Source organism: Mastigoproctus giganteus, chromosome 10, assembly GCF_048544385.1.
Source record: "Mastigoproctus giganteus isolate SK-2022 chromosome 10, ASM4854438v1, whole genome shotgun sequence".
Classification (NCBI taxonomy): Eukaryota; Metazoa; Arthropoda; class Arachnida; order Uropygi; family Thelyphonidae; genus Mastigoproctus; species Mastigoproctus giganteus.
Genome location: NC_143584.1, coordinates 65998354 through 66023597, shown reverse-complemented (window position 1 = coordinate 66023597; position 25244 = coordinate 65998354). Strand labels below are relative to the sequence as shown.

General features: G+C 39.6%; 1 protein-coding gene across 1 annotated transcript in view; it reads left to right on the top strand.

Moving 5' to 3' along the window:
- LOC150079061 (uncharacterized) overlaps window positions 1-25244 on the top strand; it is a 64132-nt gene that overhangs the window by 25527 nt on the left and 13361 nt on the right. The window contains exon 3 of the mRNA XM_090382769.1: window positions 11032-11163. Coding sequence (XP_090238895.1) covers window positions 11032-11163 — 132 coding nt within the window. The remainder of the gene's footprint in view (window positions 1-11031; window positions 11164-25244) is intronic.

The window sequence follows — 25244 nt, the reverse complement described above, 5'->3', positions numbered from 1 at the left end:
GTCATTGTCAAGTAGGCAAGCTAATAAACGTAGGCAAATAAACGGTGTTCAGTTATTTTTATTATGGTTCATTTCGAGGAAATGCAAAAAAACGATTGCATTTACGTGCCGACAAAAGATTTACGGAGAGTGATTTAACTTATATTTATTTAGTATTTAGTAAACTTTGCCGATACTTATCAGTGAAGAAACGAAGCACCTGAACAGTAACTTCACCGAACGAATGACTATTTAATATTCAACTATACTGTACTATACATAACCTCAAATGTCAAAGGGTGTTTCACAATTGAGTGCAAGTCTAGTCCTCTAAAGCGTGTTACGCTAAGCTAACACGCTTTAGAGGACGACTAGACTTGCACTCCCAATCCGACGTTGCCACATTATTTGCATAATTGACAAATGACAAAGTATATTTTGATTTTACCGACAGAAGACAGAGCCGTATTTGCTGTCATTTAAAACATTGATATTTGATATTTTATTCAAATCCAATAGTGTTGCAAGCCAACGATTTCGTACCTTTATCTAGGTACGAAAAAATTTAGTATAATTTATTTTTTGATCGCGCCTTTGATTGAACGGGGCCCTGGGCTGCAGCCTATAAAGACCATGCCTAAATCCACCCCTGGCGGTAATCATGACCAACACGTCACCTCTTTCCGACGTTAACAGAAACAAGCTATAAGTCATATCATTTTGATCTTTTTTGACATCACAGATCTTTCTGGATGTTTCTCTCAAGCTAGCAAACTCTCCTTAGGCTTGAGAATGTGTTTGTTTTCAAAGACATAATGATTTCTGATTTGATGAAAATATGATCTGATATTTATTTTTGAAATGAAATTGATATATATATATTTCCGTTGTCTGTAGCATTGTCACTAGTTTTGAAAATCTAAAAACACTAAACACTGTTGGTGTTTTTACAAGTGCTTTGCACTTTTAAAAACTTGCAAAGTGTAAAACTTGTAAAGTGCTTTGCACTTGTAATTCCACGGGAAAAGCAGACGCGAGTGTAAGTTTATTTTTTTATTTTCGATGATATTTTTATCTTCAATTTATTTTGAAAAGGCTAATTTCGAAACCACGTAAAGTTCTTTCTCCCTTCCAAGGGAGCGAACGGGTTTAGTGTGGAGTGGATATCAGGCAGTGAATATCAAAGTGATAGCTTCAGGCCTTACCATTGCTGACATACATGTGAAAACGATAAAATATACCTCTTTTTGAATTTAATCGAGATATTTTATTATTTGAAATTAAATAGATAGTTGCACACTTAAAAACTATAGTGAAATTATTTTCTTTCTTTCATATCTGTAGTTGTTTTTGAAAATCTAAAATCCACATCTCTGTCTCTATTTTCAAAGCCTGAATTAAAACCAACACATTCTACATGGTGGGTGGAAAAAAACAGCCCATGCGTTTATTTCCAAATACAATAGACTCTCGATTTTCCGTGATAGATGTTAAAAAACAAATCCCGGATAATCGATTTTCCGGTTAATCCAAAAATACAGAAGTCCCCGACATACATAAAAGATACGTTCCAGGAATTCTTACTTCGTCGAGTTTTACGTAACTCGGGAATGACTAATAACATATCGCTACTATATTATTATTATTGACAAATCTGACTTCAGCGCGATACTTGTTAATGTTTGACCATTTTCATACATCCTTATTAGTTTAATTTTCTGATCCAAATCGCTTTCCTTTTCTGATCCAAATCGTTTTCCTTTTCTTGGTAGATTTACTAGTAGCGCTATCGCTTATTCTCTCAGTCGGCACCATGATAACGGTCAAAATGAAATTTTATTATTATTATTAATAGCCATATAGTACAAGGAAGCCTGAGGCTTATGCTGCACCAGGCAAGAAAAAAAAAAATTTTCAAGAGCTACAGGATTAAGGCGAAAACTCACTATTATCACCCCGCGCGAGCTCACATTTTACTAAAGCACATTTCTGGAGGTCACTACCATAAAACAATTTTCACTTTTACACTTTTTATTTTACACTTTTTATTTTGCACAAAATAAAAACAATTTGCACTTTCCGTGTTATTGGACTTTTCTGTTCGTACATCTAATTATAAACGGGTAGTAAACTGGACCTTATTGCGTTTGCAAAAATACCAATAGCTGGAATTCTGTGGGATTTTACGTTATTATGATGAAATGTGTGTCCCTTTCACTGAAATATTCAGTCATATAAAAAAACAAACAAAAACATAAATAAATTGTAAGAATCTTCACTTCTTTCACAAATTGCCCAAGTGAGATACTCTGTATCTCACTTGTGCAATTTGTGCTTGCCGTGGTCTTCGTTATTGTTTGCTTATTTTATTTATTTTTGTTTGTTTTAAATTTTACAATCCTAAAAAAAAGAGTGAAAAAAGATTTATGTAAATCCGTAGTTGCGTAAGTCGGGGACTTACTGTATTGAAAAATGTTAGCAACCTACGTTGGCGATAGATAAAAAACTAAAAAACTTACCGCGCACCACTTGCGCGTCCAAATACGATGCTTCCCATTATTTTTTGCGACGTCGATTTTAAGTCTAATAGCTTTTGTATATTATTTTACGATGTTGCGTATGGTTTGGTCCCCAACATTATAATGGTTCATTAGAGATTTAACGGATGCACCGTTTTCAAAATTTTGAATAATTTCAAGTTTCTGTTTAACTGAAAGCCAACAAAAAAATAAAAACAAAAAAAATTCGACATCCCTGACATTAAATAACGAAACAAAATTTGGCCTTTTATGGTGCAACGGAACAATCGACGCAACGCCCTAAAACAAACTAAAAATTTTTTTTTTTTTTTTTTTGAACGGCGTGTGTGAAGACAGTGGGGGATGTAAGATAATAGGTACACTAATCTCCCAATGACAACTTATAATGCCGCTTGTCTCTTATTTACGACTTGCAAAACATCTGTTTATACCTTTCTATTTATTACTGAATTTTATGATTTCTCGTTTTTTTTTTTTTTTTTTTTTTTTTTTTTAACCGGGACACTTCAAGATTCCAATCTTTAAGTGCCCCGGTAAATCGAGAGTCTGCTGTATATATTATTATCTGGTTGCATTTTGCACATAAACTTCAATGAAAAGTTAACATTGTTGATACAAAACTAATGCTCGAAACGCGTCATTTCAGAAATAATTATCCTACAATGTGTTTGTTGATTTAAAACTACTTGGGATCTGGACAAGAGGCGACGTGTTGGTCATGATTACTGCGCATTCAAGGCCGATGTATCCTTCTGCTCTGGGTTCTCTGTTTGCATGGCTCATAAAATAGCTACTATCTATGATGTGTCCGTCTTGGACAAGAAAAATGTTTTCTGTAGCCGCCTGGGTATGTACTCAGCGATTTGAGTTTTTTTTTTTTTTTTGATTTCCAGACATGTATCATTTTTGGAAAATGATAATGCCTACATTAGACTGTCCAAAAACCAAATGCCAGAGTTGAAGTCAAGAATTGGTGAAATTGTTGTAGTCCTATATGGACGGGCTAAAGAGATTTTACATCTCCACTGGTTAACAGTTGAAACAGTTAATTCCAAGGCAACCATAACTGCGCTCACTTACAAAGGGGCAGAAGTTCAATTAACTCTTGACATTGCCGAGCTGGTGGTATTAGGTATTAAAACTCCGTTTATTGATGATTTCTTACAGCTATTGGAATCAGAAAAACCATTATTCCATCTAATGGCGCTCACAGTTATGGAAGACCTCGATCAGGTACGTAAGGGATTGAAATCTGAATATTTTTCTAGTTCGTTCGAAATACCTTTTTAACCTGTTTATGAAGACTATCTATGTATAGCAAGTCCTTTTATAACAGTGCAAAATTTTTTAGCTAAATGTAACAGAGAAGATAGACACCCCGAATTCAACTTCTATGCCATCTACCAGGCTGTTGTAGCTATGAGAGAACTAGAAGCCGATTATTCTCTCAAATATAGTGCTTTCCCATTCAACTAGATGGAAAAGGGACAGAAAATGCTGTGTGTGAAAAATATGAGAATTACTATTACCGGTATATTTATGGACATGAATTTCAAATTCTGTTGCAAGCTTGGAAATAATTTACATGCTTACTGGGATCCTTTGAATTTGTCTGTTGGGTCTATTTACACATCAAGTATCCACAAAGGTTTCAAAAAATAACAATCATTTCAGATAAACTTGATAAGACTTCAAGCACACAACACAGGTTTAACTTTTCACCTTTTCAAGAACAGGTGGAACTTTGGTCAAGAAAAACTAAGAATGCATACAATTTTATTTTCAGGTCTCAACAACAAATGGAAACAGGAAGGAATTTTTATCTTTCAGGTATAACCAAACTTCGTCAAAAAAAAAAAAAAAAGTTTTTCATCTTGCACACAAGGTGCCACATCTGCCACTCAGTGCAGGCGGCCCTCCCTACAGTATAAACTTCCTAGAATAGAACTCCCCAATTAAGACCCACAATTCAAAGCGCAAACCTAATTACACTTTCACAAACTATTTTAGCATCAGAGACTGCTATCTTCCACTACCACTTTTACTCTCAATCTCCCAATAAGCAATGTAGCCCCTAGGAAATGCAGATAGATGCCAATCAGAAGAATCCCAAATCGCGCATCAAGTTGAAAATTGAATTCTGAAATTTCAACTAACGCCATCTATCGAGAGAAAACAAAACCTTTTTTTTCCCAAATACCATTTCCCGCCAAATCAGGACCCGTTTCCGTCCCTGCAAAATCGGTTCGTATTGTCGGACCCGTCCTAGCGAAATCGGTTCAAACCTACTTGTGATATTACTTATATACATGACAAAAGCTGGCCTGTCTGCATTTCTCAAAGAACTTCATTTTAAACTCCATAAATACTTAGTCTTTTTCGTTCTATCATTACCATGAGTGCAGTACTACAAAGTTGGTATATTTGTCTCGGATTCATCATCATCATCATCAGCCATTTTCAATCCACTGCAGGATGAAAGCCTCTCCAGCAACTTTCCAGTTCCTTCTGTTTTGAGCACTGGCCATCCATTTACTACCCACAAACTCATTAATTTCATCTATCCATCTCTGCCTTTGTCTTCCAGGATTTCTTCTAGCTCCTCTTGGGTACCATTCTGTTATTTTCTTAGTCCATCTGTCATCATGTCTCCGAGCTATGTGTCCTGCCCAAGACCATTTTAGTTCTTTAGTTTTGATAAGAATGTCCTTTACTTGAGTTTGCTGCCTAATCCATGTGTTTCTCTTCTTATCTAACAGTCTGATTCCCAATATAATTCGTTCCATTCTTCGCTGTGTAGTTCTCAGCTCCTCTTTCATTCTTTTGGTGAGTGCCCAAGTTTCACTTCCATAAGTCATAGTGGGGAGTATACATTGGTTCATTATTTTACGTTTCAGACAAACTGGGATATTGTTCTTCAGTATGTGACTGTATTTCCTGAATGCTATCCATCCAAAATTTATTCTTCTCTTGACTTCCAGCCATTTATCATTATTACAGCTAATAATAGAGGTATCCTGTTAATAATAGGGGGCTTAGAGGGGCACAGGTATCCTGTGTGTTATCAGACACTCAGCGTAAAACACTGATGGATCCAATATCTCTCTATTACAGAAGATTTAGAAGAAGTCCGGTTGGCCTGCCTCCCTAAAATCCACTCATGCACACCTTCTCGATGGTAAGCCCTGTTACGTCACTTAGGTGGCAACGAACGTGTAGAGTGGTTCTCTTCAAGACGCCTGGTCAGCGTGAAGAGGAAAAGACCCAAACCTCCAGCATATGACAGCACAACAAAGCAAATGGCTCTCAGTCCCCAGCAGCTTTCACTCCCCCTCTTACGGCAGCGAGAGGATCAGAGTGGAAGCAGAGGGTGCTAAGAATCTCTGGGTACGACCAGGCTGCCATGCACGGAAACTAAACTTGGCCTGTTATAACGTAAGATCACTCATCGGTGAAGACAGGATATTAGAGCTGGAAAAGGAATTAGAAAATTTGAATTGGAATATCATCGGTTTGGCTGAAACAAGAAGAAGAAATGAATCACTTATAAGTTTATCAAGTGGAAATCTGCTGTACACCAATGGAAACAGTGAAAGGAGTGAAGGTGGAGTTGGGTTTCTGGTGCATAAAGATTTTAAAAATAACACTTTGGAATTCAAAAGTACATCACCTAGGGTGTCAATACTCAAGATTTCTAAGAGGTACAAGCTAAAGATTATAATGATTTATGCACCAACATCGAGCCATGATGATGGAGAGGTTGAAGAAATGTACACCGAAATTGAGAGTCTTCTAGATGAGCAGAAAACCCACTACACTATTATTATGGAGGACTTCAATGCTAAGGTTGGAAAAAGGCAAAACAGCGTAGAAAAAGGAACTATAGGAAATTTTGGAATTGGTGAAAGAAATAAAAGAGGTGAAAGACTTGTGGAATTTGCAGAATCTCAAGGACTGTCAGAAATGAACACTTTTTTTTTTTTTTTTTTTCAAGAAAACGGTGAACAGAAAGTGGACATGGAAGAGTCCAAATCGAATAAGAACTAATGAAATCGACTTCATCCTCACTAACAGAAGATATAATGTTAATGATGTTACCGTCTTGAATAAGGAAAAGGTTGGAAGTGATCACAGAATGGTAAGATGTACATTTGATATAGATGTAGGAAAGGAAAAAAACTGACTTGAGTAAATAATACAAAGGTCTTTGAGATAACAGAAGAGGAGAAAAAGCAGTATGTACTGGAACTTAAGAACACGTTTGAGCTTCTGCAGACTGCTTAGGACAAAGATATCGACGTGGAATTTTACAACTTTCTGAAAGTGATAAAGCCCAAGAAACCTATAGGGAAAAAGAAATCTAAAGAAGAAAAAATTAGTAAAATTAGTCAAGAAACACTTGTCATGATGAACCGAAGACGACAAATGAAAAGCAAGAAAACCACTGACAGGGAGAAAACTGAGTATACTGAGTAATGCAGGGCCATTAGAAAGAGACTCAGAGAGGACATAAGAAGATTTAACACAAGAAAAGTAAACAAGCATTAAGGGAAAACAAAGGATTTAAATCAGCAACCATGAGCGTTAATACAGAAAGACAAATGAAACTGAAGAATAGCGATGGTGTATTTATAAACAGCAGAGAAGGCATAATACAAATAGCAGAAGACTACCATGGAGAATTATACAAGGAGCGAGGGAATGATGCCAGCAGTGGGGAAGATGGATTGTAAAGTAGCAACACATATGACATACCCGATATTCTTCCTGATGAGGTAGAACATGCATTGAAGAAAATGAAGGATCAGAAAGCCCCTTGGGAAGATGAAGTTACTGTAGAGTTGTTAAAATTGGGAGGAAGAGACATACCACAAAAACTGGCAAGGCTCTTCACAAATTGCATTGGAAAAGGTGTGACGCCTAAGCAGTGGAATAATGCAATCATAGTTTTGCTGCATAAGAAAGGAGATAAATCAGAAATTGTAAATTATAGACCAATTAGCTTGCTATCCCACATCTACAAGCTGTTCACAAGGGTCATTACTAACAGATTAGAAAGAATACTTGATGAGAATCAACCGAAAGAGCAAGCTGGCTTTAGGACAGGATTCTCAACTATGGATCACCTTCACGTAACATCACAACTAATGGAGAAAGCAAATGAATATAAAACACCATTATGCCTGGCATTTGACTCCATACAGCATAAGGCAATGTTTCGGGCACTGGAAAGACAAGGCATAGATACATATATTATGATTTTGAAGAAAATATATTAGGGTGCTACCTCCTTTATTAGACTAGACAAAGACAGTAGGAAATTTAAAATCGAGAAAGGAGTGCGACAAGCAGACACAATATCTCCGAAGTTGTTTACTGCTGCCCTTGAGGAAGCTTTCAGAAGAATAGACTGGTCGCAGAAAGGAGTCAATGTGAACGGAGAGTACCTAAACCCTAAACCATTTACGATTTGCAGATGACATTGTGGTCATAAGCCACGATCCCAAAGAATTAGAGGAAAATCTTAATCAGTTATGCGCAGTTAGTAAGGATTTTGGACTAAAGATGAATATGGCTAAAACAAAAATAATGATGAACAAATATGCCACAGAAAGGAAAATAATGATTGAAGGAGCAGTAATTGAAAAGGTGGAGTCATATACTTATCTGGGACAAGTTATTAGCTGTAATAATGATAAATGGCTGGAAGTCAAGAGAAGAATAAATTTTGGATGGATAGCATTCTGGAAATATAGTCACGTACTGAAGAGCAATATCCCAGTTTGTCTTAAATGTAAAATAATGAACCAATGTATACTCTCCACCATGACTTATGGAAGTGAAACTTGGGCACTCACCAAAAGAATGGAAGAGAAGCTAAGAACTACACAGCGAAGAATGGAACGAATTATATTGGGAATTAGACTGTTAGATAAGAAGAGAAACACATGGATTAGGCAGCAAACTCAAGTAAAGGACATTCTTATCAAAACTAAAGAACTAAAATGGTCTTGGGCAGGACACATAGCTCGAAGACAGGATGACAGATGGACTAAGAAAATAACAGAATGGTACCGAAGATGAGCCAGAAGAAAACCTGGCAGACAAAGGCGGAGATGGATAGATGAAATTCATCAGTTTTGGGCAGTAAATGGATGGCCAGTGCTGAAAACAGTAGGAACTGGAAAGTTTCTGGAGAGGCCTTCATGCTGCAGTGGATTGAAAATGGCTGATGATGACAGCTAATAACTTGTCCCAGATAAGTATATGAATTCACCTTTTCAATTACTGCTCCTTCAATCATTATTTTCCTTTCTGTGGCATACTTGTTCATCATTACTTTGTTTTAGCCATATTCATCTTTAGTCCAAAATCCTTACTAACTGTGCATAACTGATTAAGATTTTCTTCAAATTCTTTGGGATCGTGGCTTATGACCACAATGTCATCTGCAAATCCTAAATTGTTTAGGTCCTCTCCGTTCACATTGACTCCTTTCTGTGACCAGTCTAATCCTCTGAAAGTTTCCTCAAGGGCAGCAGCAAACAGCTTCGGAGATATTGTGTCTCCTTGTCGAACTCCTTTCTCAATTTTAAATTTCCTACTGTCTTTGTCTAATCTAATAAAGAAAGTAGCATTCTCATATATTTTCTTCAAAATAATAATATATGGTGTATCTAGGCCTTGTCTTTCCAGTGCCCGAAACATTGCCTTATGCTGTATCAAATGCCTTTTCATAATCCACAAATGCCAGGCATAATGGTGTTTTATATTCATTTGCTTTCTCCATTAGCTATGATATTACGTGAAGGTGATCCATAGTTGAGAATCCTGTCCTAGACCAGCTTGCTCTTTCGGTTGATTCTCATCAAGTATTCTTTCTAATCTGTTAGTAATGACCCTTGTGAACAGCTTGTAGATGTGGGATAGCAAGCTAATTGGTCTGTAATTTACAATTTCTGATTTATCTCCTTTCTTATGCAGCAAAACTATGATTGCATTATTCTACTGCTTAGGCGTCACACCTTTTCTAATGCACTTTGTGAAGAGTTTGCCAGTTTTTGTGTTATGTCTCTTCCTCCCAATTTTAACAACTCCACAGTAACTTCATCTTCCCAAGGGGCTTTCTGATTCTTCATTTTCTTCAATGCATGTTCTACCTCATCACGAAGAATATCGGGTATGTCATATGTGTTGCTACTTTGCAATCCATCTTCCCCACTGCTGGCATGAATCCCCTGCTCCTTGTATAATTCTCTATAGTAGTCTTCTGCTATTTGTATTATGCCTTCTCTGCTGTTTATATGTACACCATCGCTATTCTTCAGTTTCAGTATCATTTGTCTTTCTGTATTACTGCTCATGGCTGCTGGTTTAAATCCTTTGTTTTCCCTTAATGCTTGTTCTACTTTTCTTGTGTTCAATCTTCTTATGTCCTCTCTGAGTCTCTTTCTAATGGCTTTGCATAACTCAGTATACTCAGTTTTCTCCCTGTCAGTGTTTTTCTTGCTTTTCATTTGTCGTCTTCGGTTCATCATGACAAGTGTTTCTTGACTAATTTTTTCTTCTTTAGATTTCTTTTTCCCTATAGGTTTCTTGGGCTTTATCACTTTCAGAAAGCTGTAATATTCCTCGTCGATCTCTTGGTCCTGAGCAGTCTGCAGAAGCTCAAACCTGTTCTTAAGTTCCAGTACATACTGCTTTTTCTCCTCTTCTGTTATCTCAAAGACCTTTGTATTATTTACTCGAGTCAGTTTTTTTTTCCTTTCCTACCTCGAGCCGACCGGGCTAGCCGAGTGGGTAAAGTACCTGCCCGGCAACCCAAAGGTCGCGGGTTCGATTCTCGCCTCGGGCTTGGATCAAAGTACTGCAAAAACCTTGGGAGGTGCAATATGGACACAGAAGCCGATGCGCCAACAACTACCAAATCAAAAAAAAAAAAAAAAAAATCCTACCTCGATATCAAGTGTAGATCTTACCATTCTGTGATCACTTCCAACATTTACCTTATTCCCTACATCATTCACAATATATCTTCTGTTAGTGAGGATGAAGTCGATTTCATTAGTAGTTAATCCATTTGGACTCTTCCATTTCCACTTTCTGTTCACCCTTTTCTTGAAAAAAGTGTTCGTTACTGACAGTACTTGAGATTCTGCAAATTGCACAAGTCTTTCACCTCTTTCATTTCTTTTACCAATTCCAAAATTTCATATAGTTCCCCTTTCTGCGCTGTTTTTTTTTTTTTCTTGTCTGAGATTACTGCTACCCATATACATGGAGTATCTTGCATTTGTCAAACTTCTTCAATTGCTGTTTCTCAGTCTATCTGCTTAATTTTCCTATATCTTTTTGCTGTAAAAACTACCATTACCCTCAATATTACTCCCACGCAGCCAACATTTGCATCACCTGCCAATGTAGCCATAATAAGAAATCATATTACTTGAATTATGATGTATTATTCTGATTTCCATAAAATGAAATTAATTATAATATTACACATATGCAGGAATTTCTCTATCATCTTTTGGGATTCATTTTCTACATGAGTGCAAGCCTAGCCCTACTCATTACTGTTTCTCGTCGCAATGATCGTCGCTACTCAAAGGAATACGGATATGAAGGCAAGATGGCAGCAGCGGTAAGGAAAACTTTACGCAGTTTGTACTACCAAGTTTAACGATTATAATCTTTGATTAGTATTACGATATAACTACTTAGTTAGATATTGTTAACTGTATGAAATCCAACAAAACTAAATTGCTTAATAAGCAAACATTATCCCAAATTGGTATTCTTACAGGACATCTCACATTGTGAAATCGTTCACAACGAGTTGCTTACTCTTGCACTTCTAATAGGTAACGTCGCCGAAGTATGGAAGACTATTGTTACTAATTCTGAGTTGAGTAACGGTGGTGTCGCTCATCCATTAATAGCTAAAAATATCAGTAGACAAATCTGAAAAGTAGTGCCGTATGGGTGTGTAAAGTGTGTTTAGTGTCAAGCGGCACCAGGGGGTTCCCTATCTCTGCGTTGATTACATTGTGAATGTACCAATTGACTGGGAATGCCAGAAATTCAAGAGTGTAAAGACATTGTATATGTGTATTGTCATGTACCTTTAGCCGCTGGACCCCTGCTTGAACCCCAAGGTTGCCCCACTTTCACCTCGTAGAGGCAGACCAGGTACCCAGTACTCGATAATTCACTCTAGCAGGTTCTGCCACCTAATTTCCTGAGTTTTAGTGGCTAGGACCTTAAAAAAAGGGGGAGGGGAGTGCACATGTACATACATGCATATACATATCAATTGATGTAGGTCAGTTCGCATGGTGAAGACGCTAGAAAGAGAAGCCGAGAGTTTTGGACGAAATTTATTTTGATGGCTAAATTTGGATTGTGTGGGACTTTCATTTGCATATGGGGGGGGGGGAGACTGAAGACGGGGATATAGAGATAAGGAGCCGATAGGGAAGATAGCTCCAGTTTGCAGTGCAGCATGCCTCACCAGAAAGGAGAGAAGTCAAGTCGTCTCCCGCCGGGGACGGAGAGGCATAGTGGGCCAGACAAGGGAGCTGGCTCAGATCACCAATAGGGCGTGAATGCCTGTGGCTGCAAAGTGGTCATCTATTGTCAGTGGCTTACCATCGAGGACTTGATGGAAGTAGTTCAGGCTTTCTAGTCAGGTCCCTACAACCATTGTGCAGGTTATTCTTCATCTTTTGTTGGGAGTCGCTTGTTGGACTGAGTGCTATCTGTGTATCATTAGTTGGGAAGGATTTTCATCTGCGTTGACAGTCCAATCATGTTCATTTGGTGTCTGTGCAGCGCAACGGCTGCTTTGTCGTTAGTCTTTGTAGATTGGGCAAAGCCCCAGCTGATCGGATCTTTACACCACTGTTCATGGGATGCATTCCCGTCATAGTGGCGGTCATTACATGATCCTTTCCGTGCTGTGTTCCCATCCTGAGTTGTGTACAGTCATTTGCACTCTACAGGTTGTACTGGTGTTTGGTAGTCGTGGTTTCTTCATGGCCCCTATGGCCTGTCCTGGAGTTAAATTCAGGATGTTTGTATTCAGTCACGATAAGGAGTCGGGACCCTTGTTTTTGTGCTAGTTATTCCGCAGGTCAGTACAGCTTGGTGTGGTCGTGCAAGCAGTGAGCTATGTTGGTTGTGGTTGCCCATGGTTTGCTGGTGGTGGGAGGGTGTGCCTTCTGACATAGAGGATCTGGGCAAATTTAGAGAATAGCTTGTAAGTTGCTTCATTTTCCAGTAGATAATGCTCCTGGTTTTTGGAATTGCATATGTGTGATTAGGTGTCCACGTAGAACTTCATAGTGCTCACATTCATGCATTATGTCATCCCATGTCTCCAGGAAGCCACATGCTCACATGTGGTAATCTGTGATTCCAAGGAGGTTCAGTTTGTTGCGGATCGCGCCATATCCTGTGAGGAGGTAAGCAGTGTAGAGTCCCGGGTTCAGCCATTGAGGATATTGTGGTTAGACCTTTTGGAGATTAGGTAGAAACTTTCGAGTTATATCGCCTTTGGTTGGTTCAGTCCAACGTTGCTGCCAGATTGTTTGTAGATATGTTTCCAGTCTTTTCTTTTCTGCCTGTCTGTTATTTATCGGATCAGTGGTGTGGTCTAGATACGTTGTGGCTTTTCCATGCCTGAGTTGCTGGTGGATTACTTCCGAGTCGAGAGGCAGGGCTCCATTGTTAACTTGTAGTGTATGTGTCAATACTGTATTGCATGCTCGGGTGATGGTTAGGAGGAACGGTCTGTGTATTATGTCCAATCATCGGCGATTCACCACTGTTGAGGCCTTGTGATGCCAGGCACCGGAGGCATACGTAATTGTCGGGATGATGGCCGCCTTGTAGAGGAGTGTGAGGGTGTGCCTATTCAGCTTCCAATCTCGGCAGATCACTCTGGCAAGCATGGCCACGTCATTTTTAATCTTTGTCTGAATATAGTTGAGGTGGGGGGGGTAAACAATCGGTTCCTGTCTAGTACAATTTCAAGGTATTTAAGTTCAGTGACAAGCTTAACGGTTCTATCATTAATGAAGTAACTAATAACAGTGTTCCATGCTATAGTGCTCCTGATCCAAATTACACACATTGGTTCTTTTAAAGAACTAAAATCCCTACTGACAAAAAAACGAAAAATGCATAGTAGGTTTAAGACAAATAAGGAAATATGCCTTTACAATAAATATTCTTCCTTAAGAAGACAGGTTAAAATGACATTAAAACAGGACTACAACAAATACTTGTGCTTTGTCGAAAGAATAATCTTCGAGGCAAAAGCTATGAAGCCTATATTCAGATATTTCAAAGCAAAAAATCAAAATGCGGCTCTAAACCCGCTAGATATTCTCAGTGATTTGTCATCTTTGTCTGAGGCAGACTACTTTGCTAGCAGCTTTGAAGAAATTTACAAAACAGATACAGCAGATGACGGGATGGAAGGTAACGAAAATTTTCATCTTAACTACATTGATACACTAACAGCATTCGAAATCAACCAAGCAGAAATGTTGAGCACAAACCAAATTATGAAAAAGGACCTCACACGAGGCCCGGACGGTGTCCCTACTGTCTTATGGAAAAAATGTGGAACCACACTTGTAAAGCCATTACTTCACTTAATAAAATTGGTATTTGAGAGTAAAATCTATCCAGCTCAACTGAAAAAAGGCCTTTGTTCCTCTTTACAAAAAAGGAGACCCATTCTCACCCAACAATTACAGACCAGTTTGTCAATTGAATACACTCTCAAAGATAATTGAATCTATTGTTAATGAAGCAGCTATTTAACTTTATGAAACTTAATTTGTCAGATTACTCACGGATTTATCAAGAGTCGTTCCACCTGCACAGATATGATTTCGTTTGTCTCGAATATATCCCAGGCGCTTGACGAAGGAAAACAAGTCGACTCCATCTTTGATTTAAGCAAAGCCTTCGACAAGGTAGTCCATCAGAAACTAATCAACAAACTGCATCAGTATGGTCTCAGATGACAGGCACTAAACTGGATTGAAAACTACTTGGAAGGCAGAGAAATGTCCGTGACATTTAAAGGTAAAACCTCATATCCTTTCAAGCTTGAAATTGGTGTCCCACAGGGTTCATCCTTAGGCCCGCTATTATTTGTTACAGATGACTTGCCAAGCACCCTGGAGACTACCAAATCAACATATTTGCAGACGATATAAAAATCTATAAAGCAATTCGCAGTACCAATGACTGCATCATCCTAAAAGCAGTCCTTCAACGAGTTATTCAGTGGCTGAAGGAGAACAAAATGGCAGTCAATGAAAATACGTATGAGCTGATTAGCTTTGCTAATGCACACAAGAAAAACAAACTTAATTTTTCTTATTGTATCAACAACAAGGCAATCAAAAAAGTTAGTACAGCCAAAAATTTTGGTATCTTTATTAAAGAATCATTTTCCTTTGATGTCCATATCTCTAACATTGTGAAGGCAGCTAGCAAAAAACTAGATTTCCCGAAAAGAATTAACCAAGACTTCAATCAGTTGGCACTTTTCATCTTTCTCTACAAAATCTATGTTAGGCCAGCCCTAGAATTTGCCTCACACGTCTGGTCCCCACATGTTGCTTACCAAAAATTAGAAATTGAAAATATTCAAAAAAGAGCAATCCAGTACGTTTGCTTTAAAAGTGGCCTTGAATACAATGAGAAATCCTACCAAGAGTAGTGTGTATTCTTTGGACTCCAAACGCTGGAAAAAAGAAGAGATAAAGCAGACTTACTCCTTCTTAACCAGCTGTTAAATGGTACCCTGAATTGCCATTTCAGAGTGGTTAGTGCTTCGTCTCACAAATAAATTTTAACGCACTGACAAGTGCGTTATGAAACCATCCTATGCGAGAACAAATTATGGATACTACAACTTCTACAACAGGACTGCAAGATCAATGAACAAAGCAAATGTGGAGATATTTGACATCCTCGGACACTTCAAGAGGCAACTGAAATTGCTAACCTCATCCGTTACCTGACCTTGAAATGGATTTTTCCTGCAAGTTCTAAGACTGATTGTGTAATGTGTGTGAAGAAATACCAGTGCTCTGCCTTACTTCTACCTGTTCACTTAAATAGGACGGATGAGTCCTACTTTTATTTATTTAGTTTTATTTTTATCTGTACATTTCAATTCACTAGTCGTCTTATGTACATTTACTTCTCTGTTTACTTTGGAAATGAATACTCCAAGCTTCTGCTTTGAAGCTTTGTAATAATGTTTTGTAGCTGAACCCTCTGGCACGTTTGATTGCTGTTTTGTAGCTGTTAACAATAATAATCATTGATTCTAATTTGCGGCGGTCTGGTTGGGGTTAGGTAGCCTTTTAGGAGTATGGATTTAGTCTTGGTTGACGAGATGGTCAGGTGATGTCCTTCCGCCCAGTCTCTGATTGTGGTTAGGGCTTCGTTTGCTATGCTTTCGATCTGAGCTCTAGAGTTAGCGGCCAATAACAGGGAGAGATTATCAGCAAATGTCATTGATTTGATGCCCCCTAGAGGATGCTCGGCCACCATAGGCAGCGAACCCCCCACAAAATCAATCCAGATGAGGAGGAAATATTTTTGGTCACAACCGTCCGCCAAGTCCAGGATAAGTTCCAGTGCGTCAAGGGTAAATCTTCCAGATTTAAAGCCGAATTTGTTGTTTGCAGTTAAATTTGCTGTAGTGTAGTGTTCCTCTGTTTGAGCAATTGTTCATGTACTTTGCTTAGCATCGAAAGTAGGGATATGGTCCATATGACTCTTAAAACTTATACTTTTAAGTATAAGTGTCATGCTGGCCACCCTCCAGTCTGAGGAGAACCAGCCAGAGCTGAGGCAGTGTTTGTACAGATCTAGGAGGAGGTCAGGGGTATATTCGCTAGATTTCTTTACTATTTCCGGCTCCAGCATGTCCCGACCTGGAGTTCTTTTGCTTTTGACTTTGCTTATAGCTGTTTGTAATTCACGGTGAGTGAAGGGCTCTTCCATTCGGATGGTTTGGTATGCTTCATTGGCCAAACAAAGTAGTTGTTGTTCAGGAGTATCGTTTCCATCTAGTAGATTTAAGGTGTATTTAGAATATTTTTGATTGAATCTTGCAAATATTTTGTCATAGTGCCTTGTGGGGGTGATTGCGGAAGATGTCACCTCCCCTCTGGCCAGTTTGTTCATGGTTATGCGATATATATTGCTCAATGGGTCTGCCTGTTTTCTCCTATCATTGTTTGGCGCATAATGACCTTTAGCTGCCGTTGCGCCGTAAAACCTACAACAACAAGCTCCATGGGTCCGAATTGCCTACAGACACCAGGTGCTCCCAGGACAGCTTCTTCTGCTGCCTGATCATCGTGGTATATGTATTTCTGGCATCCCTATGCTGCTGCCTGAAGAACTCCACCTCAGGTGGGGCTCAGGTCCATTTAGCTCTCTGGAAGATTCATTTCTCGTCTCAGTACTTCAAGTTCTCGTGACCACCACCGGACTGCTCCCGGCTGTGTGGTCCTTGTCCTGATCGTCTAGTTTGCATCTCTTGTTATGACATTTGTTATTGCACGTTGGTGGTGATCTCATACTATGGTTTATGGCCAAAATCACACAGGCCCACCAGGGTTTCCCCGGTAAGGCTTATGGCCAGTCCGCCTCTGTCGATAGAGGAAAAAATATGAAATTGTGAAACGCTTTGAGCGAAATGAAAGACCATGTGATATTGCACGTTCTACAGGCCTAAATGAGGCAACGGCGAAAAGCACATGACAATTGCAAACTTGACAGGTCTCAGCTCAATTGAAAAGGGCTTAAAATTTTAGAAAACATAGACTACAACGAAGAACGCGTTATAGCTACAAAGCAAGGAATAAAAAATTATTAGCTTGCTACGAAGAAATTCTGCGTGAAAAAAAGAAGTCTCTGTGTCGTCAGACGAATCTGTTAGATTTTATGAAGCCATCGACATCGAAATAACTTTTTTACGTAGTCATTTATTTTTTTAATATATATTTTGTATTAATATGTATAAAGAACTGCAATTTTATTAATATTTTTCTTCTAAACTAGTGTTTTTGTTAGTCCATGGTCCCAATTAAACAAAATTTATATGTATTTATATGCAAAGTTGTACCCCGACTTACGCGAATTCGACTTAAGCGATTTTCGTCGGACCCACTTATCGCGTAACTTCGGGGTATTACTGATCTGGGGTGCAGCTCAGTAGTTGGTCGGTTTGTAGGCTGTTGGCTTTGCTGATGATAGCCTCTTTTAATTGTAGTGGTTTGTAATGCTTCATTAGCCTGTGTTTTAAGTCCTGTTCTGGAGTCTGCTTCCAATGTTAGGATCAGATCATCCGCAAAGGCCTGACTGGTCATGTTGCCAAAGTTCAGGGCCAAGAATTCATTAAACACCACATTCCACAGCAGCGGCCCCAGGACAGATCCCTGTGGGCAGCCCCTGTGAAAGCTTCTAACCACTCTTTGAAAGGTTGTGGCAACTTTAATCTTCTTATCCATCAGATATGCCCGAACACTGTTGTACAAGTTTTCTGCGAGTACTGCTTTCCGTAACCTGCCAAGGACAATCGACCACCAGACGGTGTCCAAAGCCCAGCCAAGTCCACTGCTATTACCAGGAAGTACTTCCTGTTACTCTGGATGGCCCTGGTTATGATGACCTGGACTGCTTCTATGGTCGAGGAGCCTGGTTTGAAACCATATTGCCTGGGTGATTCTAGGTTGGCGGTTTTATAGTGATTCATGATTCTTTTGTGGAGCATCCTTTCATAGAGTTTACTTAGGGTAGAAAGTACGACTATGGGGGCGATATGAAGTAGGTTGGTCTGGTGGCTTTGTCGGGTTCTTCAGGATGAGTTTCTGGTGTGCAGTCTTCCATTTTGCCGGGAAGTTCCCATGTTTCCAGGCATCAGTTGAAGAGTTTTAGCATCAAGTCCGGTATATATTTTACTGATTTTTTTTTAGCCATCTCTGGTTCTATCAGGTCTAGACCAGCGCATTTCCTATTGCGCATTTGTAAGGCCGCATCCTGCATTTCCTCAACTGTGAAGGGCGGATCTATTTCTTGGGTCTTATATGCTTGATTTTTTCTGACAGAATGCCTGTTGTTGGTCATTGAGGGTATCTGGCGACTCACGGATGATAGCGCTCAGGACATTGGCTATCGATTCCTCCTACGTTTTAGCTGGTTTCCATTGGGCATCCTCGTTGCCGTGGCAACTTCCCTCCTGGGCAGCTTGTTTGTGGTAATTTTATATACCACGCCCCAGGGGTTCTCATTCCCTGTTCTTGATACCAGGTTTTCCCATGAGGCTAGCTTGTTCGTTTTTATTTTTTCTGTATAAGTGTTGTGTACTTTGTATTGCTGTCGTAGTATTGCTACCTCTTCTTCTGGCCATGTTCTCCTTGCTCTTTGGAATTTCTTCCTCTTTGCCTGGACCTGTTTTCTCAATCTTTGTAGTTCCAGTGTCCACCGGGGCATAGCCCCGAATGAGGGAGTTTTTCTCTTTATTGCTGTTTCTGTTGTCCGGTTATTGATATTGGTCATTTCCTCTTGCAATAAATCCGGGTCTTTCATCATGTTGTTGCCCTCTCTCCGTCTGGCCAGCTCCTCCAACAGTTTTTGCGCTCTGCTGGTAAGTTATGCTCTGAAGAATTCCCAGTCTGCCTTTTCAATAGCGAATCTGTTTGTCATCTGTCTGTCGATAGTTGTCCTTTTCATCGATCCTACAATTTGGACGGTTATTGTACGGTGATCCGATGTGGTCCAGGCATTTTGCATTGTCCAATCGGTTACATGAGCTTCTATGTTCCTTGTGGTCAGGGTGATATCTATCATGGCTTCCCAGACGGTATTACAGAAAGTTGACAAATTAAATGGTTGGTTTTTAACAGTGAAAATTGAGTTTGCAAGGAACTACTCGAGTCTTTGCCCATTTCTGGTTCTGCGTCGGTCCGGTGCAGTACTGTGCCAAACGGGGGAGCGGCAGTTCACATCTCCTCCTACTATTACTCTCTGCCCTGCTACTGTTGTTTGAACGGTAAGGAGGTATGTTACCTATTCAGTCGTGAAAGAAATAATCACCTCTTTGCATATCTTGTCAGAACTTGAGAAAAACATTTCTTTTGGGTCCCAGGACATGTGGAAATGAAATAGCAGACAATGCTGCCAAATCTGCTAACTTACCACTCGACAACAAGTGGAAAGTACCTCATAAAGCTATAGACCAATGATCCAGGAAAAAACTGCATGTGCCAGTGGCAGTTATCATGGCAAAATCAATCTAACAATAATCTTCGAAGTATCAAGCCAAACCTTGAGCGACGACCTTCCAGCTTCAGTTCAATTAGATAACAGGAGGCAATTTTGGCTAGTCTGCGAATAGGTCACACAAATATCACTCATGGTTATCTTTTAAGAGGGGTGATACCCCCTCAGTGTCATCACTGTAACACTGTACTTTCAGTAAAACATCCTTGTCGAATGCACAAAATATACAAGAGAACGCTGGAATCCTTTTACTCCAGCCACAACAGAAGGCCCTTTTACACTTACTTCATTTTTGGATAATAAAACAGGTCTCGAGCATTTTTACATTTCTCAAAATCATTAATGTACACTACCTCTTTTTTAACTAGCTAAAAATAAAACTGGTACTAGTTTTGCAATTAACTCTATCCAAGGAGAAATAGCATACACACTAACTACACGTATGGTGCACTATGGTCATAGATTCCGATGCGCCTAATAAATTCCCAAATAAATAAATAAACAAACAAACAAACAAATAATAATGAATACGAGTCGACCCGGGAGTCGTGAAGAATACAGATAAAAATTTCATCTTCGATCGCTTTCTTCAGCGCAGGAAGGGCATAGTGTTTAGGTTCAGGTGCCACCGGTGGTTTCCCATATCTGCGCCATATGTACTCTGTGATGAAATGCCGAACTACTGCACAGCCAGAAAAAAGTGTAATGTCTGGTTAATGTAGTATTGTGCTTTGTTCTGTTGTTCTGTCTGGCTGCTTGGCCGCAGACCCCTACTGGGACCCCACGTTGCCCCCCCACAACCACGGGGACGTGAGCCAGTCTGCTCATTATACTCTGGCTGCCTCTGCCAGAGTTGCCTGAGCTTCCTGACAGAGGCCATAAAAAAAAAAAATGAAAAGAGAGAAAAAAAAAAGTTGAGGCTATAAAAAGTAAAATAATAAATAATTTTTTTTTCTTTTCTGAAGAGAATGTGGGAGAGTAAGAGAAGAGGTCAGAATGTGGGGAACAATAGTTGGAGTGAACCAATAGTGAAAGCAGTCCACTCTAAGTTAGAGGATGGAGAAGGAAGTTGAAAATCACAGGAGCAAGTGCTCCTGTGTGAATCCTGCACCCAGGGTGCTTGCATTATCCTACCCCAGTCGGAGATCGCAGGGGTGGCACGTTATTCTCTTCTACCTTGAGTTCCGCAAGTCTTGCTCTTCTAGAATTATTATTATTATTATTATTATTAGCCATTGAAAACAGCCTGGGCGTAGCGTGTGAAGGATAGGTATGTGGCCTCTTCTTGAAGTAAATTTGACTCCTAATTGCGGGGGTTTCCTTGAATCTCTGTAAGGAATTGAAGTCTGGCGTTGCCGTAAGTGAGACACTCGTATAATAACGTTTACCCTGAACTCCTCTTCAACACAGTGGCAATATGGGTTATTTTATATTCCCATGGCTGTTAATTTTTGCTGGAACGGTCCATGGCCTATAAGCAGGAAGGTGACTTGCAATATCAGGGAGGAGGGTTTGGGGAAGTCCGACTTATTGAGGGAATAAACCTTTTAGTGATTGCTCCTTTCGGCGTTGTGTCCCATGTTTGTTGCTATAGGTTTTGTAGGTGCTCTGCAATTTTTTTCTTCTTAAGGTCATTTGCATGGTTCAACTGCAGATTTAACAATTGTGTTGGGATTCCCTTCTTCAGGTACTGGAAAAACCCCTCTTAACAACTTCCAGATATAGAGGTAAGTATCCTGCAATGACTTGTAATGCAGGAGTGCTGACAATACAGCACGCCCTGGTAACCGATAGTAACATAAATTTTTGAGAAGGGGTAGAATTTCACAAGAATTCTTGAGAAACATTAACTTCCAGATAACCTATGAGAAATAAAATCATACGAATTTAAATCAGGTGACATTGGAATCCGCGCCACTCCTTTGCCATACCCCTCAAAATAGCAGTTCGAAAATGTCCTATTTTCAAAACTTTTTGGCCCAAGAACTGCAGGAGAATACGTGCGCTATAGGGCATCGCACCCTGCTGTTGAAAGCAGTCGTCATCCACGTCATTGCCATAGTCATACAACAGAAAAGGCACAAAAGTGTCCCTAAGGACACTGACGTAGACTTCCATCAAAAAATTGGGATATTATCGGAGATTGGTAAACTTCGGAGAATGATGCACTCCACGTGACATGACACTTTTTTCATGTAAAGGACTGTTTTCTGCTACGGTCACAGCAATAGATCAAACATTTCCGAAAATAATTATAAGGGAAATCACGGACACCTTATTCGATGACACTGTATTTCTTACTTTCCTGTCTTAAGTGTGTGTACTTCTTAATCTTTTCTCTTAGGTTTTCTGTGGTGGGCACCGCTAAGTCAATCAGGTAAGTAAGCTTTTTCCTTCTTGTCGATAACGGTTATGTCTGTCCATTTTACGGCATGGTTTATGCCTGTAATGAGGTACACTTTCTTTGATCTTAGTGGTTGGATAATGCACCACCTGTGGTTTCCCAAATCTGCGTCACACGTACAGCGTAAAAGTCAGAAAAATGTATTCTGTGGACATCTGTGCGGCTTGCGAAGGAACAGGTACACATTGTACACGTGTTCAGTGCGGCTTGCGAAGGAACAGGTACACATTGGACCACTTAATTAGAATGAAAATATCTATTTGAGATCACTAGGTGACTATATTCTTTGACATGGAAAAAGCTACGATACAACTTAAACAGTTCGTATTTTAAAAGACCTTTATGACCTCGGTCTAAGATGTCACCTTCCGTTTTTGTAAAGTACGGCTTCTAGAACGTCAGTTCATCTCTGCCTCGTATCTCTTGTGAAGAACATTACCACTGCAAAAAGGGTCAGATATGTAAGTAATGTAGGTTTGTGTGTGTTCTGGCCACCTGGCTAGCCAGAAGCATCTCTCACCTGGAGAGATGATTCTGTGTACTCTTCCACACCATGGGAAGGTGAGCCAGATTCCTTTGGGAGCCAACTCCAGTGGAGGAAAAAAGAGAAGAGGCGCTTTGGTGGCCAAACCTAGAAGAGAAGGGAAAAAAAAAAAAAAAAAAAAAAAAAAAGAAACGTGTACGAGCAAAAGCACGCTACATGCACCGTCAAAGTCAAAAGGAATCGTTGATCTGTTTCACATGTGCGGAAATTTGCCTTTAGCCAGCGGGTGGTTAATTGCTGGAACAAACTTCCATCTGTTGTTGTGGAAGTTGATAGGCTGAATAAATTTAAGGAGGAACTGGACAGGCATTTGGAGGGAATGGTGTGATTTTTTTTTTTTTTTTTTTTGGCTGATGCTGCATAAGCTTGTACATTTGCTTTCTTGCATCACATGCCACTACTACTACATCCTCTATTACCCAGATGACCAACGCTAAGGTGGTCTGGGAAAAAAATCTGGAAAATGAAGGGAAAATACACTGCACTAGCTCATCGGTCCTGGAATATAATAGATGTATTATTGCATACTCTACTGTAATAGCGAATGCTCTTGGAAAAATTGTTTTTCTAACCTCTCAGCAAAATCATCTAAGTCCACAGAGTTCTGGTCCTTTACACAAAACTGAAAAACAAGACCTTAATTTTACATCAAAAGGTTTCCATCGATATAATGGGCCCTTTACCATCCACGAATTGAAAACCGCACTTGCCCATACGAAGGCTACCACCGTTGGACCAGAGGACTTCGTTTATGAAATGGTAAAACTCCTTTCACCAAAATCCATGAACCTTCTGCTCTTCCTATACAACAGAATCTTCTTTGAAGAGCAGTTTCCGTACACTTGGCACAAGGCAACTATTTTTGATTTTGCCAAGCCTGGAAAGGATCCTATATATCAGAAAAACTATCGTACTATTGCTGTGATTAGCTGTCTGTGCAAAACGTTGAAGTGAATGGTAAACTCTCGTGTCTTATGGCATTTCAACTGAATGACCTTCTCAATCGTGTTCAGTGCGGCTTGCGAAGGTACACATTGGACCACTTAATTAGAATGAAAATATCTATTTGAGATCACTAGGTGACTATATTCTTTGACATGGAAAAAGCTTACGATACAACTTAAACAGTTCGTATTTTAAAAGACCTTTATGACCTCGGTCTAAGAGGTCACCTTCCCGTTTTTATTAAAAACTTCTTATCTCGCTGTTATTTTCAAGTTCGAGTAGGATCCACGCTTTTGTGGACCTTTTGCCAAGAAGAGGGGATACCGAAGGATGAGCCATAAGTGTTAAGCTTTTTAAACTCTATTACCGAACAACTTCCTCCAAAGATAAAGAATGCACTCTATGTCGTTGACGTCCTCATATTTACTTAATAATGCAACATTAGGGTCATTGAGAGACAATTGCAACAAGCCATTGACCGCCTTAAGAGCTGGGCCATGATGACTACCGATTTCAGGTTCTCACTGGAGAAGACTGTTTACGTCCATTTTTGTCGCAAGTGTAACCTTCATTCCAAACCTGAACCAACATTTGGGCAAAGACCCATTCCAGTAGTAGGGGAGACGAAATTGTTGAGACTAATATTTGACAAAAAGCTGACATTCCTCCAACACATCGGTCTACTTCTTGGGGCACAGATAGATGCACTTACTTCTTCTGTACGGTGCACTTGTACGCTCAAAATTAGATTATGGTTCTCGGGTATATTCTTCCGCCAGAAATAGCGCACTTCGTTGGCTTAACTCAATTCACAATCAGGCCATTAGTATTGCTACTGATGGAATCAGCACATCATCTGTTCAAAGTCTGTATGTCGAAGAAATGAACTACCTTTGTCGCTTCGATGAAAGCAGTTGTGTCTACAGGATGCCTTTAAGCTGAACTTCTTGCCAAACTACCCAACTTGGTCTTCCGTTTTTGAGCCAGAATGGGAAAATCTTTATAACACACGTCAGACTGCCAAACGTCCATTGGTATACATGTTCAGCAGCTACTCAAAGAGCTTAACATAATGGTAAACAACGTTGCTCGATCACCACAGAAGCTCCTTCCACCTTGGTATGCTCTAACTCCAGCATGTGAAATCTTCTTTAAAAACTTGGAAGTCAGCTACATTGCCTGCTGTCTACCTTCATCTCTACTCACAACACCGAGCCGAACATTCTGACATCTTGACGATGTATAAAGATGGTTCAAAGTCAGAATCATGTGCGGGATTTTCACCTCTGTCTTTTATGATCATAGAAGCTGAGGAGATTCCCCTGATGGCAGCATATACACCGCAGAACTGAACCACATTAGTATTAGTAATGGCCGCATGGTGCAAAAAACACTATGGCTTATGCCGTACCAGCCAAAAAAAAAAACCGAATAAAACAATGATAAAATAAATAAATAATAATAATTAATAAAAGAAAAGGAAATTAAACCTATCATCCTATGC